General features: G+C 37.0%; 1 protein-coding gene across 2 annotated transcripts in view; it reads left to right on the top strand.

Moving 5' to 3' along the window:
- The first annotated feature begins 21 nt into the window (after positions 1 to 21).
- Positions 22 to 19,614, top strand: part of PPIL4 (peptidylprolyl isomerase like 4) — a 32,633-nt gene continuing 13,040 nt past the window's right edge. The window contains exons 1-10 of one of the 2 annotated variants that reach the window (XM_074333698.1): positions 22 to 77; positions 8,872 to 8,939; positions 9,027 to 9,091; positions 10,061 to 10,178; positions 10,933 to 11,075; positions 11,578 to 11,674; positions 13,204 to 13,320; positions 15,432 to 15,556; positions 17,037 to 17,103; positions 19,206 to 19,317. In XM_074333698.1, the coding sequence (XP_074189799.1) occupies positions 10,143 to 10,178; positions 10,933 to 11,075; positions 11,578 to 11,674; positions 13,204 to 13,320; positions 15,432 to 15,556; positions 17,037 to 17,103; positions 19,206 to 19,317 (697 nt within the window). In that variant the 5' untranslated portion in view covers positions 22 to 77; positions 8,872 to 8,939; positions 9,027 to 9,091; positions 10,061 to 10,142. Of the gene's footprint in view, positions 78 to 4,985; positions 5,145 to 8,871; positions 8,940 to 9,026; positions 9,092 to 10,060; positions 10,179 to 10,932; positions 11,076 to 11,577; positions 11,675 to 13,203; positions 13,321 to 15,431; positions 15,557 to 17,036; positions 17,104 to 19,205; positions 19,318 to 19,614 lie in introns of those variants that run through there. The other variant, XM_019746943.2, reaches the window with a different exon arrangement.

The raw sequence follows: 19,614 nt of genomic DNA, 5'->3' as shown, positions 1-19,614 counted from the left end.
AATCAAGTCAAAAAAGGTGCGATTTCGTTGTTAGACCGGTGCTCGGGGTTGGAGAGGATTTCCCCACCTAAACCAGAGTAAGCTTTTTCGTTGTCATTATTCTAAAATTAGTAATATACTCTATATACACATAGCTATATTTATGTGTATATGTATTTAGCTATTCTGTAAAATGAAAATAATGGTAGTATATCGGAACACTGTTGCACATTAAAAATAAGATGTATTCGGGTGTTTACCGGGGAAATTTTATTAAATCGGTAGTTCTCACCCCGTGCTGGGTGAGAACCCGCGCATGGGAATTGCCTGGACAGTTTTAAAATTTACTGACGGGGGTTTTCCGGGGCACAGAACTTCCGATTTAATTACATAGTTTGGGCTGCGGCTCTGGCATTGGTAATTTTTAAAGTTCCCCAAGTAATTTATTGTGACAAGGTTGAGGATCAACCACTCATTAAATGTTCAACATTCAGCAGATCACTGGGGATGGCTTGGGAATAACACTATCAACTGGAAGGCAGTCCACCTGGGCTCTGTCTTGGTGTAGAATTAACCCCTGGTCGTTGGCAGAATGTAATTTATGAGACTCAACAAGAATATCCAGAGAAAAGATTTATTGAAAGTTGGAGGGGGGGGAGAGAGAGAGAGAGAGAGAGAGAGAGAGAGAGAGAGAGAGAGAGAGAGAGAGAGAGAGAGAGAGGCAAAAATTTAACCAGGGCAGAGTCCTGTAGGGGACAGCTGCAGCAGTGAGGAGTGCTGGGGTTTTATATTTTACCATGCAGGATGTAGGGTGCTTGTCACCTTGCAGGGGCGCTGCTGTTAAAATTGTCTTCTGGTGGGAACTGTCCTGTTCCCATCTATGATGGACGTTAGCTTGCAGGGGGTTGCTGTTGGACTGGGAACCGTTCTGTTCCCATCTATGATGGGTGATTGTTAGTTTATAGGGGTTGCCCTACTATTTTGTTCCCACCTATGATGAATGTAAGGTGCTTGTCAGCCTGCAGGTGCTGTGCTGACCAGGGGAATCAGAGCCAGTCCCCTTAGCCCACAAGCTCACTCCTGTTAACTCCTTGCCTGTCCCATCCTGCCAGCTCGCAAGCCCACTCCCATTAACTCTTTACTTGTCTCATCAGGCTCTAGGGGCCTTTCTAGTCATTTTCTTAATCTACAAAATGAAGATGATAGACTTTTTTCCCTCCTTTCAAATTAAAAAAAAGTATGAAACCATCTAAAAAGCAGAGAATGCCAAGAAAGTCAGGCATTTCAGATTAACCGAATTGCATATCGATTGAGAAGAATCTGGAGACGCTGCCATTCAGGCAGAATAAGAAACAGTCTTTTTTTAAAAATAAAACTTTTGATATGAAAAAGAACACAAATCTGGTTCTCTCTTAGCCCCTCTTCCACTTTTATCAACCTCTCTCTTCATGCCTGCTTTTTTAGCTAAACTACAAAATCTTTGGCCAAAATCTTTGTAGCATAAACTACAAAATTGTTCAACTAACTCCTCGCCTCTATAATATACTCAACAACGTTATTATAATAACTTGCAAGCCCCACCCACTCTTGGGTTCCAAGTGCAATCATTGGCCTTTTCACTATTTTAGACTGCTGGGATTAAAAACGAACTTAGAGGTTAGAACACATAAAATAGTGGATCTGTATAATTTGAACTAGTGATATATGTATAAGGCTCCAAAGTATATATATATGAAAAAGTAGCCGGGGAAGGTAAGGTAGTCTGTATTTCCTAAAAGAGCCTCCCCATTAGTCTGCCCATCTATCATTCTTTCACTTGTCTGTCTTCTTGGCTAGCTCTGAGCTCCCGGAGGGCAGTGGCCAAATGTTAAAGTATGAAGCCTGATAGAGCAGAGGTTTGTTGGATAAATAATGTCTAAGTAGTTGACATTATTTGATAATGAACAATTTTACTATGTTTTATGACATGGTTCTCTTTAGGACACTGTTTTGCTGTATCCAAGCACAAGTACTGTGGAATTTCTTATTAAATAAAATGTCCCATAATTTGAAAAAAACCACTATATCTACTACAATTCTGATGAATTATAACAAAACTTTAAACAAGACTTGGTGGGGTTCCACTCACTTGTCATCTGTTGGAAGACTCAGCTTGATATACTCAGCCTTCACATTAATCTGCAAACCGAAAAAAGAATTAAGTTGGCAAATAAATCCATCAATGTGAATACAAGGTCTGACAATTAAGTTCGTGAACTTGTTTTCAATGATGTTGCTAACCTTTTTTTAATATCAGAGGGATTATTGATTATAAATTTGTGCCAACTGGGCAGTTCACCAAGTTTACTCTTTGGAAGTGCTGAAAAGTCTGTGTGAAAAGTTAGACGACCTGAACTTTTCATCAACAATTCATGGCTCTTGCATCACAACAATGTACCAGCTCACACTGCACTATCTGTGAGGGAGTTTTTAGCCAGTAAACAAATAACTGTGTAGGAATCCCCTCCCCACTCACCTGATCTGGCCCCCAATGGCTTCTTTCTTTACCTGAAGATAAAGGAAATATTGAAAGGAAGACATTTGATGACATTTAGGACATCAAGGGTAATACGACGACAGCTCGTCGTATTATTTATGGCCATGCCAGAAAAAGTTCCAAAATTGGTTTGAAGGGTGGACTAGGCGCTAGCGTTGGTGCATAGCTTCCCAAGGGGAGTACTTCAAAGGTGACTATAGTGATACTCAGCAATGAGGTATGTAGCACTTTTTCTAGGATGAGTTTGCGAACTTAATTGTCTGACCATGTATGGTGTGAACTTTGATGTTCTTTTGAGTGGACTCATGTCAACTTTATTTCTTTAATTGTGAAACCCATCCAAAAGAGTTCAGTTTGCCTATAGAAATCCAGTGTATTTCTGTGCATATTAGATGCTTTATATTCTTTGAAGATAACCTTCCATATAGCAGAAGATATTCTAAAAAATTTTAATACCATAGAAAACAAAGTATGTAAGATATATAAAAAATACCTCTTTATTTTCACACCAAATAGTACTGTTTGACTCCAAACTTTGATATATTTTCTTTTTCAGCAACTGATTTCATTATTATTTTCATCATTCTCACAATCAAAACTTGAATTCCTCTTTTTCTACAATTCACGAGCAGGCTTGACACCAAAGGGAAATCTGAGACATAATCTGTCTCTGTTTCCGATTTCTGGGAGAAAGTGAGTCACTGCAGTTCTATCACAAACAGTCTACTCCATTATTTTCCAGAATTACTCAACTATGTTTTTTCAAACATCCTGAAGACCCCCCAGAAGGTGACAAAAGGAGAACAAGAAAGATATTCCTTTTACATTTCCAAAGCCATTCACAATTTTGACCTTATTTTTCTTCTATTATATTTTAAAACTGCTTTTACTGTAACCTTGTCTGTGTATTTAGAAATGAATTTCATAAAAACCACAATGAGATATCACCTCACCCCATTTAGAATAGCTATCATCAACAAGACAAATAGTAACAAGTGTTGGAGAGGCTGTGGAGAAAAAGGAACCCTCATACACTGTTGGTGGGAATGCAGACTGGTACAGCCGTTATGGAAGGCAGTGTGGAGGTTCCTCAAAAAATTATGAATAGAATTACCATATGACTCAGCAATCCCTCTCCTGGGTATCTACCCCAAAAATCTGAAAACATTTATGCATAAAGACGCGTGTGTTCCAATGTTCATTGCAGCTTTGTTTACGGTGGCCAAGACATGGAAACAACCAAAATGTCCTTCGATAGATGAATGGATAAAGAAGTTGTGGTATATATACACAGTGGAATACTATTCGGCGGTAAGAAAAGATGATATAGGACCATTTGTTACAACATGGATGGATCTTGCGATTATAATGCTAAGCAAAATAAGTCAGACAGGAAAAGCAGAGAACCATATGATTTCACTGGTATGTTGTATATAAACCAAAAACAACAAAAGAACAAGACAAACAAATGAGAAACAAAAACTCATAGACACAGACAATAGTTTAGTGGTTACCAGAGGGTAAGGGGGGTGGGGGGTGGGAGATGAGGGTAAAGGGGATCAAATATATGGTGATGGAAGGAGAACTGATTCTGGGTGGTGAACACACAATGTCATTTATAGATGATGTAATACAGAATTGTACAGCTGAAATCTATGTAACTTTACTAACAACTGTCACCCCAATAAACTAATTAAAAAAAAGAAATGAATTTCATTATACGTGTAATGAGTAATACTTCTGTTATGAAGAGTAACTCATAGAAATATCATTATAGCAGCCAGAATTTATTGTTATATGCTTTATGTATATTATTTAAACCTCACAGAAACCTAATAACATGGTTATAATTTACAATCCCATCTTCTATGTAAAAAATAGAGGTTTATAGAAATTAAGCTTTTTGCCCTGAGTTACAGCACAGTAAGTGATGGCGCTGTGGTTTTTAACCCTGGCATTCTGAATTAACACCTTCTATTGGTTCATAAAGATTTTAAAAAAAAGTAAAAGCCATAATTGAGTTCGATGTTATAGAGTATTACAAAACCTTCCATTGACTTTATAAAGACATGGGCTGGGGTGAGAGAAATGGAGAAACAGAGAAGTGTAGGAGATCTGTGCCTCATTCTTTACCACAACTGGAGCCAGAGGACTCCCACGGCCCAGAGAAAGCTCCTGTGCGTTGCTCCCGCAGCTATTAGTTCCCGTAACCTTAGGGCTGAAAGCTTGAAGAGATAGATATCTGTACCCAAAGGTGTTAAAAAGTATACTGTACATTAGTGTCTGAGAAAAATACAATAAAAATAAAATGCTAGGAAATGTTATGTAAAGAAGGTAGTTCCAGGCACTTAGGAAATAATACTGTGAAAGGGCTGAGATTTTACACCCAGTCGCACCACATGACACAGACCAGGTTGGCTCGACCCAGCGCCCAGAAGGGGGCGGTGTCGCCGGAATGATTACGTAATAAGGCGTCGCGCCGTGAGTGACGCGTAGTGCGGACGACGTCGGACTGCGCCTGTCACTCCCGGGGCGTGTTGCAGAGGAGAAACGGGCGCCATGGCGGTTCTGCTGGAGACCACTCTGGGCGACATCGTCATCGACTTGTACACGGAGGAGCGTCCGCGCGGTGAGGCCCGGCCCCGCTCACCTCTCGCGGCGGCGGCGATCGGCTTTCCCCGCTTTGCCTTAGCCGCCCAGTCCCTGGCGTCGACGGCTCGAGCGTCTGGGCTGCTGGTGCCCGCAGCCCGGCGCTTTTATTAGCGGGCCTTGGTTAGAAAAGTTTTTGTGAGGAGCAGCCCTTCTCCTGTATCTGGTGCTGGCCAATCGGATGGCGGGTGCTCGTCATTACGTGTGTGTGTGTGTGTGTGTGTGTGTGTGTGAGAGAGAGAGAGAGAGAGAGAGAGAGACAGAGACGGGGGGAGGAATGCAGACTGCATATACAATGCCCACAAAGCTTTAGTGGCTTTATTGCGCTGTACTGGTGAGAGGAACAACCGGCATTCCTTGGTGTGTAATCAGTAAGTCGTGGAGGCTGTGCTCGGGTCGGTGAGTGAGCACCCGCTTGGCTGAGGAAGGCTGTGGAGGTGCGCACGGGGTCTTAGCAAAACACTCCCTGATCGCGTGCTGTGCCAGACTCTGTGCCAAGCCCTGGGATAGGCGCCGTGCCCTTGGGGGTCTCATTTTCCTTTGGGGGAAATCGTCGCGGGGATCCATTTGACTTTGTAAGTGTTGTAGTGTAAGAAAGTGTAAGTTGCTATGGAAACCAGAGGCGGGAGTAATTCTTCCTGGTTGGGGGCGGGGAGAAGCGAAGCGAGCAAAGAGTGCAGAACACTTGAACTAGCTGCTTCAAAGATGAGTGGGACTGAGCGTTTTCTTTAAGTTTGCTTGGAATTTTCTGGAAACAGCAAGTAGTTTGATGTGGCTTGAAGGAATGGTATGTGACGTGGAATGGCGACTGCGAATGTGGTTATATACATTATATCGTGAATAGTCAGTCTTGTGTGCCTTCCTGATGACCAGAGTCTTTGAAGGTTTTTAAAGCAGGACTGAGGCATGGCAAACTTGTTTTAGGAAGACAATAGGCAGCGGTGTGGAGAATGTCTAAGAGTAGGGAGAAACTGGAGGCCAGGAGAGAGGAGTTACAACCAGGGTCCTGCCCCCATGGATTGCAGTCTGTTAAAGAGGATGAAACAAGCCCCAGGACCCTACAATGGGTGCCTCCTGCCACACTCAGTTATCTTCCCCATCTCCACCATCACACACTCAACCATACATCCATGCCTTTCTCATATTGTCGCCTCTACCCCACATTTCTCTCCACTGTTGTCCTTTTGGCAGACTTCCTGCTTATTATTCAAATCCCAGGTCAAGCATGATCTCTGTTGTGAAGCGCTCCGTTGTCCCTAAGCAGAGTTAGTTCTGTTTCTTCTGTTCTGTCTCAGGTCTTTTATAAATCACACAACACATATTTTGTTATAACATTTACCTATTATTTGCAAGGCTTGTCTCCTCTCAAGAATGTAAACTCCAAGATAGCTGGGGCTATGCCTTAATTATCTCTGTGTCCTGAGCACCTAGTGCAATGCCTGACACATACTGAAGGTTCATTATATTAACTAATGCAAATACAGAGGGTGCCAAAAAAATGTACACACATTTTAAGAAAGGAAAACCATTGTAATACTCAATATACCAATGACAAAAGATGAATACAAGTCATATTTGACTTCTGCAATTACAAGAGGTGCTCAAAGTGGTTACCATCAGCGTCCAGACACTTCTGATTAAAACGAACTACTGCTTGAGCAACGTTGCCCAAAGTGTCCATTTGTATACATTTTTTTGACACCCCTGGTATACTCGTATGTGTTGTATTCGGACTGTGCAAAGGACAGAAACTCAACTCTTCACTGGATGAAAGAAAATAATTGATTACCTCATGTTACTGCGGTAAGCTTAGCTTAAGGATGGCAGGATCCAGGGGTTCAGAGGAATTGTATTTTTCATCTCTTGGTTTTGCTTTCCTTTGAGTTTGTCTGCCACTCTTCACATGGAGCAGCACCTAGCAAATGAGTGGGGCTCTTTCCCCAGAGCTGTGTGGAACTAAAGGGGAGATAAGGTTATCCCACCTAATTAACACAGACAGAATGGACAAGCATGATTTTGCAAAGATAGCTGGGAGCACTAAGAACAGATGCCTACCCTGTTTGTATGTATTTGTAAGTGTGTGATTGGAGGATACCTACTTATGTGTATAACTACTTATCAATCCACAGTAAACGTGTCCAGACTTACTTTCCTTCCTCCTTTCCTCCCTCTCTCCCTTCTTTTTCTTTCCTCTTACTTTTTATTATGGAAAACTTAAAACATATACAGAAATTGAATCATTTAAATGAATCCTCATGTGCCAATGACCAGCTTCATTTAACAATTGTAAATACATAACCAATTTGTTTCATTTATACTCCCGCCTCCAATGGATTTTTTGTAGTAAATCTGTTAACATGCGATATATTTGATCTGTAATCACTTCAATTTGTATCTTAAAAGATACTCAAAAAAAAAGACAACATAACCACAAATCATTTATCACATCTGAAAAAATTATCACTAATTCTTCAGTATCATTCATCTTTTCCTATTGTTTCATAAACATTTTGAAAAATCGTGATTTAAATTGGATCTAAACAAGGGCCATGTAAGTATTATATTGGTTGATATATCTCTTAAATACCTTTAATCTGTAGGTTCTCTCCCTCCTTTCTTAAAAATTAAGACTACTTTTTTAGAGCAGTTTAAGGTTTATAGCAAAAGTAAGGGGAAGATACAGAGATTTCCCTTATACCTCCTACTCCCACGCATACAACATGCCCCCGTTGTCAATATTCCCCACTAGAGTGGTGCATCTCTTGTACATTTATTTGTACCATTTGTGCCACGTAACATTGTACATGTTACACATTTTCTACTCTTTGCCAGTCCAATTCTTTTAATGCTCACCCTAAGCCCCCACGAGGTCTTCTAATTTCTCCAACGAGAAACAATCTCTCTTTTGAACTCCTGTGGCATTTTTTAACCCACATTTTCCCATTTTGCTATCTAAGTGGCAGAAATGGTATTATTAGATATGCCCAGTATTGTAACTATTTGCGTTCAGGTGTAAGAACCTTAGTTTAGTATAAGCTCCTTGGGGGCAGAGACTGCCTCATATATCTTTCTGTCTGTCTGGTTTCTTGCTTAGTGCCTTGAGAAATTATTAGTGTGTGTCTCCGCAACTAGATTATGAACTTGGTGAGGACAGAAACCACGGTTTAATGGCATTTGACAGCATTACCGGAGTACCTAGAAGATAGCCAATGTTTATTGGATCATCAGGTGCATTTATATGAGAAAACTGGAACAAGACAGTGTATGGATTTTTGTGTATGGAATTATTTTATCATTGTAAAAATAATTGGTCCCATATATTTATTTGATTTTTCTCAAATTTATATAATCTGTATCAATTTTTAGATACTCTGCTAGATCCTTTCCCATCATAGTATCCTCTTTAATATTTCTTTTTTCTTACAAAGCCAGTCTATCAATAAATGATTGCTTATCCCAGATAAGTGTCAGTTTCTTGCATTAGCTCAGATGCCCAAGAAATCCTAAGGAAAAGAGAATAAGAAGATACTTTAAAATATATTGCCTTTTTCTAGGTTTACTGCCTTTTTTATGGCTTTGGACATTTGACCATTTGGGCGAGGTTTTATGTGATAATTTAGAAATTAAATTATGCTACCTGTGCTTTTACTTGCGTAAATATGTGTTTGTGAACTACTGTGATAAATTTATGACTTACTTTCTTTCAGCCTGCTTGAATTTCCTGAAGTTGTGCAAAATAAAGTATTACAATTATTGCCTTATTCACAATGTCCAGGTGAGTTGGTGGATATTAGTTGTGTCCTTTGTTATTAGAACCATCTAGCAAACGCTGTGAATTAACAAAGTATCTTATATATTATAGAGAGATTTTATTATACAAACTGGTGACCCTACAGGGACTGGCCGTGGAGGAGAGTCTGTTTTTGGGTATGTTCTTTTATTTTTAAATGAGTAAAAATAGAATTGTCTCTTAATGGTGTTCACTAGCATATTTTAATCCGCGTTTTAAAATATATTTCAAATACAGATTTTTTTTCCCAAGTTCCCTAAATGTATTAGGTTGGTGCAAAAGTAATTGCAGTTTAAAAGGTTAAAAATAATTGCAAAAACCGCAATTACTTTTTTTTTATTAAAGATTTTATTGGGGAAGGGGAACAGGACTTTATTGGAGAACAGTGTGTGCTTCCAGGACTTTTTTCCAAGTCAAGTTGTTGTCCTTTCAATCTTAGTTGTGGAGGGTTCTGTTCAGCTTCAAGTTGTTGTCCTTCCAGTCTTAGTTGTGGAGGGCGCAGCTCAGCTCCAGGTCCAGTTGCTAGTTGCAGGGGGCACAGCCCACCATCCCTTGCTGGAGTCGAACCCGCAACCTTGTGGTTGAGAGGGTTAGGGTTATCTGGGAGCTCAGCGGCAGCTCAGCTCAAGGTGCCGTGTTCAATTTTAGTTGCAGGGGGCGCTGCCCACCATCCCTTGCGGGAGTCGAGGTATTGAACTGGCAACCTTGTGGTTGAGAGCCCGTGCTCCAACCAACAACTGAGCCATCCGGGAGGCAGCTCAGCTTAAGGTGCCATGTTCAATCTTAGTTGCAGGGGGCAGAGCCCACCATCCCTTGCGGGACTCGAGGAATTGAACTGGCAGCCTTGTGGTTGAGAGCCCACTGGCCCATTTGGGAATCGAACCGGCAGCCTTCGGAGTTAGGAGCATGGAGCTCTAACCTCCTGAGCCACCGGGCCGGCCCAACCGCAATTACTTTTGCACCAACCTAATACAAAGCAAAAAAAGAGGAATATTTTGAATCATACTTGCATTTCGGTAAAGAAGTGGTAACCCTATGTTACTAGTAGTTCTTTATTTCATGTGGAGAGTACTTCTCTCTTATAACCTTATTATATGTATTTTCAGTCAACTGTATGGTGATCAAGCAAGCTTTTTTGAGGCAGAAAAAGTGCCAAGAATTAAGCACAGGAAGAAAGGCACCGTGTCCATGGTGAACAATGGCAGCGACCAGCATGGATCTCAGGTGAGGAAGTGGGCAAGAAGATGAGTTTTACTTTAAAATGAAGGACTGGAAGGATCCCACAAAGTGATCTTTAAAATGATGCAGTAAGGAAAAAATTTCAGTCAAGATATTTGTTAGAAGGAATTTTTTTCTATATAACAAAAACTACAAGACATCATGGAAACATTTTAAAAAAATTATTATTACTATTATTTTTTAAATGTAAGGCATGTTCATTGTGAGGAATTTAGAAAACACCAAAAAGTACAAAGGAGAAAATAACATTGCTCCCAATCCCGCCATTCACGGATCATCACTGTTCACATTGTGGCCCGTTTCCTTTCTTGTTTATTACTTATTTCAAAACAGGTCATGTTGAGCACTTTTCATTCATTGTCTTCTTTAATGCTCACCGCAATCCCATTTGGAGTAGATGCTGTCTTTTTCCCCTTACAGTTTACATGGGAAAAAACAGTCTTGGTCTGCCCAAGTATTTTAAACAGTCAGGGGAACGTTGGTATATATGTTGACGCTTGACGTGTAAGCTTTGTGCTTTTTCCTTAGTACTAGTAACAGGTGGGTAAGAATCCATGCAGTTAATGTAGAGTCTTACTACTTTTGTGTATTTTTGTCAGTCTGTAACTGATTTGTGTTTGAATTGTGTGTGTGTGTGTGTCTATATATATATATATATATATATATATATATATATATATATATGTGTGTGTGTGTATATATATATATATATATATATGTATTCATTTTTTCTTTATAGTTTCTTATTACCACAGGAGATAATCTAGATTACCTTGATGGTGTTCATACAGTGTTTGGTGAGGTGACAGAAGGCATGGACATAATTAAGAAAATTAATGAGACCTTTGTTGACAAGGATTTTGTACCGTATCAAGATATCAGGTGTGGTTACAATTTACTACCTGAATGTACTAGTATGTTTTAATACTGTGATGTTTGACATGTAGTGGTGATGGCTTGCATAAGACTGGTTTGGGGATAATTCCAAAATGTCAGCTAATATAAGACAATCTTTTTAATAAAAAAGACCTTTTATATTTTTACAATTGTACTAATTATTTATAATTGTTTATATTGGGAGGAATTATTAATTCTTTAGTTTTTTTGAAATGCATACTATTGAAAAATAATGGCAAAAGTACTAAAATTTAAACATTTATGTTTTAGAGTAATGCAAGATAATATATATAATATCAAACAATGAAAGACAGTAACACTAATTGTGAAAGTATACTCTAGTAATATCCTGTGCAATAAAATTTAAGAGCTTATGGTTTTTTGGCTTTACAGATACATAAGACATTTGTTACAATCTATATAAAAAGTAAAACATAGATTCTGAAATAATGTAAATCTAACGTTTGACTTGGATTTCTTTTGTAAGGATTAATCATACAGTGATTTTAGATGATCCATTTGATGACCCTCCTGATTTATTAATTCCTGATCGATCACCAGAACCAACAAGGGAACAACTAGATGTAAGTTGAGTCCTCTTGTGATTGAATACACACGCATATTAATGCTTCGCATAGATTTTGTTTTTAGCCTATTAAACTTACTTCTTCAGATTGACTTTTTTACTTAATCCACTAGGATAAGTTTAGAGCTCTTTTTCTTTTCTATGGAAGTACTCATTTTTTTTTTAATTTCTCTAATATCCTTTCTTCAGTTTCTGTTCCACCAGAAGAACCTTAGTGCTGGAAGTTTATATGAACACTTGGGGGAAATGTTTTTCTTATCTCCTAACTCCAAATAGATAGCGAACCCCTATTTTTTAAAAAAAATTTTTTGGGTGGTGAATCTTGATAGGAATTACATTAAACCTGTATAACAATTTGAGAACTGTCATCTTTACTATGTTAAACCTTACAATCCATGAACGCTCCATTTATTTAGATCTTTTTGATTTCTTTCATTAGTGTTTTGTAGCGTTCAGCACACAATTCCTGTACACGTTTTGATATATCTACAGCTAAGCATTTTATCTTTTGTGAGTGATTGTAAATGGTCTTGCGTTTTTAATTATGATTTCTATGTTTTTATTGTAGTACATAGAAATACAATTAATTTTTGTATGTTGACCTTGTATCCTGCAACTTGCTGAATTTACTTATTCCTTCTAGCACTCTTTTTTTTTTCTGTAGATTCCTTGGGATTCCCCCACCCCACTCCTGTTCAAGCTGTTGTTTCTCAGTCTAGTTGTGTAGGACACAGCGCTCTGGCCCATGCTGGTATTATGAGCCTTGTGCTCCTTCCAGCCTGGGCAGTCGGTTGCTGGTCGTTTGCTCACAGATCTCTCCGGCTGCTGGCCACTCATGTTGGTTGCCATCCACTCACACTGGCCACTTGCCACTCACGCTGGCTGCCGGCCTCTCATGGCAGCACACCGTAGCCCACAGCAGCACACAGCAGCACACAGCAGCCTGCGGCAGCTTACAGCCGCTTATGCCAACCTCAGGCTGCTCAGCCTTCTAGCTCCAGGGAGAACTGTTGTTCACGATCTTAACTGTAGAGGGTGCAGCTCACTGGCCCATGTGGGGATTAAACCAGCTACTCTATTATCTTTTAAGGGAATTTTTCCCCTGGGGGACTCTTGAGCCAGGTTAGAACCCAGAAATTTCTGTGGAATAATGCATACTTTTTCCTCAGATATGTTAAGGTATAAATTTCTGCTTATGAGACTTCCTTAAAGCTGAATTTATCTTTATGATTGGATTTGGTGCTTGATTTCTAAGATCACTTATCTTCTGTGTTCAGCACTTAGTTGGATACTAGATAGTTTCTATATAAATATTTTGATTTAACAATAAATTAGAAGACTAGTCTGGCTAATATTATTGAAATAATTTAAATCAGTTTTTAGAGGTTTGTGAGTTTCACATTTGTGAAACAAAATAAAGTTATTCTATTCTAACACATTTGCTACAACTAAGAATAAAGCATAATGTCTCCCGTGTTTCTCAGATTTTGCTATTCTTTATCTATATGAGTAACTTCTACCTTACAGAGTGGCCGAATAGGAGCAGATGAAGAAATTGATGATTTCAAAGGAAGATCAGCTGAAGAAGTAGAAGAAATAAAGGCAGAAAAAGAGGCCAAAACTCAAGCTATTCTATTAGAAATGGTAAGACAATTATCTTTATTCAAATACTTTGTTCAGCAATGTATTCAGTACATACTTACTGTTTATTTCTGGCTTTTTTATGGTCTTAAAATACAAAAATTTGCTAAGAATTTTTTTCTGGATTAAAGTTTACATGACATAGTAACACATGAAAATAAACAAATTTGATTCCACTATCAGTATAGTACCAAATACCTTTTTTAAAAGTGGGAAGTGGATATCCAATTTACAAATATTAAATGGATTTCAATTGTTACAGTCATCTCATTTTTAGAGTGTTTCTTGGACTGAATTTAATGTATGTTAATAAATAATTCTTTGTACAATTTAAGCATTGGGATTAAATAGTAGAATAGCAGTTACAGGATAAAATAAGCCTGGGTAGAGTTGAGCACTCCGAAATGTACTCTTTCTCTATATTACTAACAGTATGAAGTCATTTGAGGAATAGTTAAGTTATTCAGTAGATGATTAGTTGACCTACTGGGCATTTTTCCCACTTCTTATTTTTGTGGATGAGGTATACCTTTTACATAGTAGATCATCAATAAATATTTGAATGGATGGATAATGATTAAATTTTTATTACCATTATTTTATATAGTAGAGCTTTCAGATTCCTAGTTTGTTTTAAAATTCATACTAGCATTACCAGGCCGAAGGAATAAATATTAAAGACTGTAATTCAGGAATACTTTACTGAATTAAAAAGAATTGAAAATACACATTTTGCTGGGCATACTGTGTATCTGAGAACATTGACCCACAGCAGTCAACACCAAGACAAATTCTAAGAAAATGACTGGCCTTAAAAGAAAAATCCTTTGAGCAACTTGGCAATGAGAGTAAGTGAATATAAGGGAAGGCATGTTGGATTATCATCAGAGTTTTCAACAGCAAAAGTATAGGAACTTTATGCCAGAAGAAAATGGGTTAATGTATTTTTAAACTTTTTATTTTGGGATAATTCCAAATTTATGGAAAAATTACAAAAAGTAGTGCTGAGAACTTCTACATGCCTTTTGCCATGATACTGCTTACTGGACTTAGGTTATTGTTGTCTTTTGATAGGTTTTAGAGACACTGAGCAGATCTTCCTGGCTCTGTTTCTTACTGTTTCTGATTTTCAAAATTTCTTTTTGTTTTATTGTGTTTATCCATGAGGAGATAACTGTACATGATAATCTTATCAAAAGTTGTCTCTGAGAGTTTCGAATATATGTATAAAGGAATATTGTTTTCCCTATCTAAAGGCCATGGGAAGTATAATTTTCCCACAATGAAACCCACACCATCATTACGGTTTTCTCGCACTGTCACCTTTACTAGTTCTTCAGTAGGACGTGATACATACGCTCTGCTCAGTGCAGCAATTGACTGTGAAGTTGACTCCAATTTGGCTGAAGAGGAAGATGATAGTGAGGGTGAGAGTGAAAAGCTAGAAACTCTCCAGGAATGGTTGCTGTTCCATACAGAACAATAATGTGGGAAGAACTGGGCATCACAAAAGGCTAGATTCAGTACGATAATACTTTTCAAACGTTTAAAAACAAGCAAAACTAAACAATATATTGCTTAGGGATACATACCTATGTGGTAAAACTTTAAAGATATGCCAAAAAGGAAAACCAAAAAGCAAGATGTTTGTTATTTCTGGTGAAACAGGCATAGGGATAATGGGATCAGGGGACATTTTAGTTAAGCTGCTAGTTGTCAGCATCATGGGCATTTTTTATTTTCATGCTTCATAACTTAGATATACTTTACATAAATTCTGTTTCTAATATACCAAATATGAAAAATGAAAAATTGGAGCTCAGATAAACCTGAGTTCAAATCCCAACTCTGTTGCTTACTATTGTGTGGCTTTGGGCAAGTTAATTATTTAACCTTTTTGAATTTCACTTTACTCATCTTTAAAAGGGATTGTTGTTTTAAGAATTGTCAGTTATGAATTTTGAGATCTTGTTTAGATTTCTTTTACTGAGCCTGCAGTTTATAATATAAATTTAGATGTTTTAGAGAAATTAGCATTTTGGGCTTGGATGGGGTATTTAGAATAGAAACTAAATAAAGGAATTGATTTATATTTTTGTTTACTAATAATTTAGGTGGGAGACCTACCTGATGCAGATATTAAACCTCCAGAAAATGTGCTGTTTGTGTGTAAATTGAATCCAGTGACCACAGATGAAGATCTGGAGATAATATTCTCAAGATTTGGACCAATAAGAAGGTAATTTCTAGAATTAGTGAAAGATTTAAAAAAACTAGGTATTAGTTGGTTGTTTTATAATGACATATTTTTGATGAGTCTATGAACTCTAGGTGAATTTTGTACTGGTGAATTTTACAGAGGAGGCTTTTGGACAGTAGGGAAGAAAAATATGTATATAAGTATATATACAAATACTATATATATATCATATAATTGAATGATTTTTCCACTTCAACATATTTTCACTCTAAAATAGGAAGTGAATGGAACAGTTTGTGTCTAGTTTTGTAATATTCTCAATAACCTTGAATGTTAAAATATTTATCTCATTTAAGTTCTCACTAGAATTAGCAGCAATCTATATCAAAATTAATTTGAATCTATATTTTCCCAAATTTGTCTTTTGTATTATTAATGCAAAAGTCTGTAAAGCTAGCTAGTATTTCTATGGGATGGGAATATTTTATAATTAATTAAAAAGTATTATTTTGTGTTTAGAATTTCCTTTTCTTTCATGGTTTCTTTTTCCATGGAGCTGTTCTTGATTCTTCCCCTTGAAAGAAAAATCTTCCTGTAAATATCTACCCAACTTTATTCCTCCACCCACTTAAAATATACCATATTTGTAAAAAATACTCCTGTACTGCTACTTTATTTTTTAATTTTAGACATTATATGCTGACTTCCTGCTAAGGCACATGAGGATTTACCTCTGTTACTAACCTGTGTTCATTCTTTCCTCCTACTGCTTTGATTGTGTCATAATTTTGGTTAGGTAATTGTTCAATATTTACATTTTAATGTGTACATTAAATGTAACATCTGAACCATATGCTATAATGTGATTACTTTTCCTTTTTCTCACAATGTTTTATTTTTGTGTTTCATTTCACGTTTTTAAAATTAGACTTAGGATACATGACAAAAGAAAATTAGACTTAGGATACATGAGGAAAGGGTTTGCACTCCACCTTACTGCCCTTTCACTTGGTTGTAAGATGGATTAGTTTTCTATAATAGCTATACCTGTGAGGTTAAAATTGATCTTGGCTTATATTAAAATTCAGAACTCCAAAGCATAAACTTACTGAACATGTATATATGTATGAATGTCCATCCATTATTCTACAGTAACATTAGGTATTCTGTAATTCATCTAAATTTGGACTAGAAGTTAATTATGGTTAAAAAATATTTTTAACAGTGGTTTACTTTTGCCACAGGAAAATTAAATATATTTTTATCTTATTCTTCCTCAGTACTTTGGGAACTTAGGACTGTAGGCCTAGATAGGGCACTTAGAGTAGAACTAGATAATGTAGTTAACTAGACTGGTGAACTATTTTTTCAAAAATAATTGTTATTTAAGAAATTTGGAGAAATAGTTCTGTGAGTTTAACTTTGCCTTGTAATAACTGTCTTACTTTGTTCTTCACTTTTAAAGAGTAAACATGAGTTTTTTGTTTTTTTTTTAATGTCACTTTTTCCAAACTTTCAGTTGTGAAGTTATCCGTGATTGGAAGACAGGAGAATCCCTCTGTTATGCTTTTATTGAATTTGAAAAGGTAGGTCATAAAGTTTTAGGTAAAGTCCTTCACATTCTATAAATGATTTTTTTCAGTGTTATTTAGGTAGATCTATAATTGAGTAATAGAAAAAGAACTAGACTAGATGTTAAGTTCTAGATATTAATCTGAGCTGTGTATTTAGCTGTTATATGACATTTGGCAGTTTATTTAGAACTCTTCTTTCTAGGTGTTAACTTATAAATAAAAGTTCAGTATTGGATTACACGACCTTCTAGATCTATAATAATGATAGCTTAGGCTACTCAAATAACTTTCTTTAAGCCAGGCATTATGCTATTTGACATGCATTTAATCCTCACGATCTGTAAGATAGGTACTGTCCTCCTTTTCCAAATAAGTACATTGAGATCCATTGTGGTGATGCACCATTATTGAAAATCATTGACCTTGTGAATGTTATCGCTGGGATTTGAACTTACATATGTCTGATTCAGTTCCCATTGCTTTTGGCCACCATGCTAGGCTATGCTATTTTTTCATGCGTCTTTGGACTGATGTGTGTCCAGTAGTAGTTCATTGTAAGTTATGGTTATTCCAAAGAATCTATCGAACACCTATATTTTAGGCACTGTGATAAATCCTAGGAGTGCAAGATGAATATGGCTGGTTGGGAAGACACACCTAAGAAATTTTACTTAGATACTGTCAAGTGTACCAGAAATGATATCTACAAGGTATACTGGTGCTAGCAGAAAGATCTCTACCTTTGGTTTGCCACAAATAATTTTTGTAAACCTGACACTGTCAGTGCATCATTGACACTATAGGATGTGCTATTTATTTGCTCACAAATATAATTTCATTTCTTTATAGCATAGACTGCTGACTGCCTGTGTTTCTCAGTCTTCTCTGATATACCATTTTCCGTGAATATGTGGTTCAGTTCCACTTTAGAATGTAGGGTGATTATAGAATCTGTGAGTTCTTTATTATGATTCAGCATTTCAGTTTTTGAGGTGGATCTTCTGTGGCTTTTCTCATTTTTTGAAAATCAGATTAAGATACATTATTCTGCTTCGTAATTCTCATGGCCGATAGCCTCTTTGTAAGTGTTTATCACTTCGTCTGTGTTTTTGGCATGTTAGGCAAGTTTTCTATGTTTTGAATAATCTCATAGAAAAAAAATTTTAAACTGAAGAGTAAAATGCATACAGAAAATGTATAGCTCATGAGTGAACAGCTTGATGAGTTATCACAGTTAATACACCCATGTGAACTACCACCCAAGTCAAGAAATAAAACATTAGCGGAAAAAAACTTACCAGGATCCCAGAGGCCCTTCTTGTGTCCCCTCAGAGAATTTTCTCTACTTCTGACATCATAGACAGGTTTTGTCTAATTTTAAACTTGATATAAATGTAAACACAGGATTTGTGCTTTTGTGTCTACCTTCATTTGTTCAGTGTTATATTTGTAAGATTTATTTATGTTACTGCACGTAGCTTTTAACATGTATTGTTAATTTTCATTGACATATGGTATTTCATTATAATAATTGTGTGTGTGTGTGTGTGTGTACACACAGATCTGTGCTTTATATAATACTCTTCTGAGTCAGCATTCCATAATCCATCAAAAAACAATTTCTTCAGGGAAACAAATGAATATTCATACTAAGTGGAATAAATCAAGGCGATAGCCTCACATTACATCAGGCTTTGCTGTCAAATGGATTTTAACCCCAAATTTATAGAAGCAACTTTCAATTTTCAGGATAATTTTGGGTTTTGACTAACACAATTGGTAAGTGTATGTCCACTGCAGTCGACTGCCTCGGTTCAAATCTTGGCCTCGCCCTTGCTAACTGTGTGATCTTTGACAACTGTACCTTTCTAAACTTCTAAACTTCTCTTTTCTCTTTGAGAAAATGGAGATAATCATGGATAGTACCTCCTGTGGTTGTAATCAGAGTTAATTGAGATAATACAAAACGTTTAATAACATTTTGTGCAGAATAAGCATTTGAATATGCGTATTCATTTTAGTAACAGCAAACATTTTGTATTTTCAGTATTTGTTCTAGCTGCAGAAATCTTTTCCATAAAGATTTATGCTTAAGTTTTTATAATTCCTATTAGGAAGAAGATTGTGAGAAAGCATTCTTTAAAATGGACAATGTACTTATAGATGACAGAAGAATACATGTGGATTTCAGCCAGTCTGTTGCAAAGGTTAAATGGAAAGGAAAAGGTATGTTGGTTCAGTTTTGTTTGTTTCTGTTCTGCTTTGCATGCTCGTGTGTGTGTGTGTGTCTCGTTTGACTTAGTGCTGTGAATTAGGAGACATGTTCACTGATGTCATGCCTGCCATTTAGGGTTTTACATCGGTGCTAGATGCTAATAGCTAGAATCTAAGAAGGGTGTGTGTGTGTGTGAGTGTGTATGTGTATTTTAAACTGATGTTGAATATATTTCCTATGTTTGACTGTATTATAAATTACTTGTAATTACCCACTGCAGATAGGACATGTTTCCAAAGTAATTATGA

This window comes from Rhinolophus sinicus, linkage group LG05 (assembly GCF_036562045.2).
Source record: "Rhinolophus sinicus isolate RSC01 linkage group LG05, ASM3656204v1, whole genome shotgun sequence".
NCBI lineage: Eukaryota > Metazoa > Chordata > Mammalia > Chiroptera > Rhinolophidae > Rhinolophus > Rhinolophus sinicus.
This window is presented reverse-complemented; position numbering and strand designations above follow the sequence as displayed.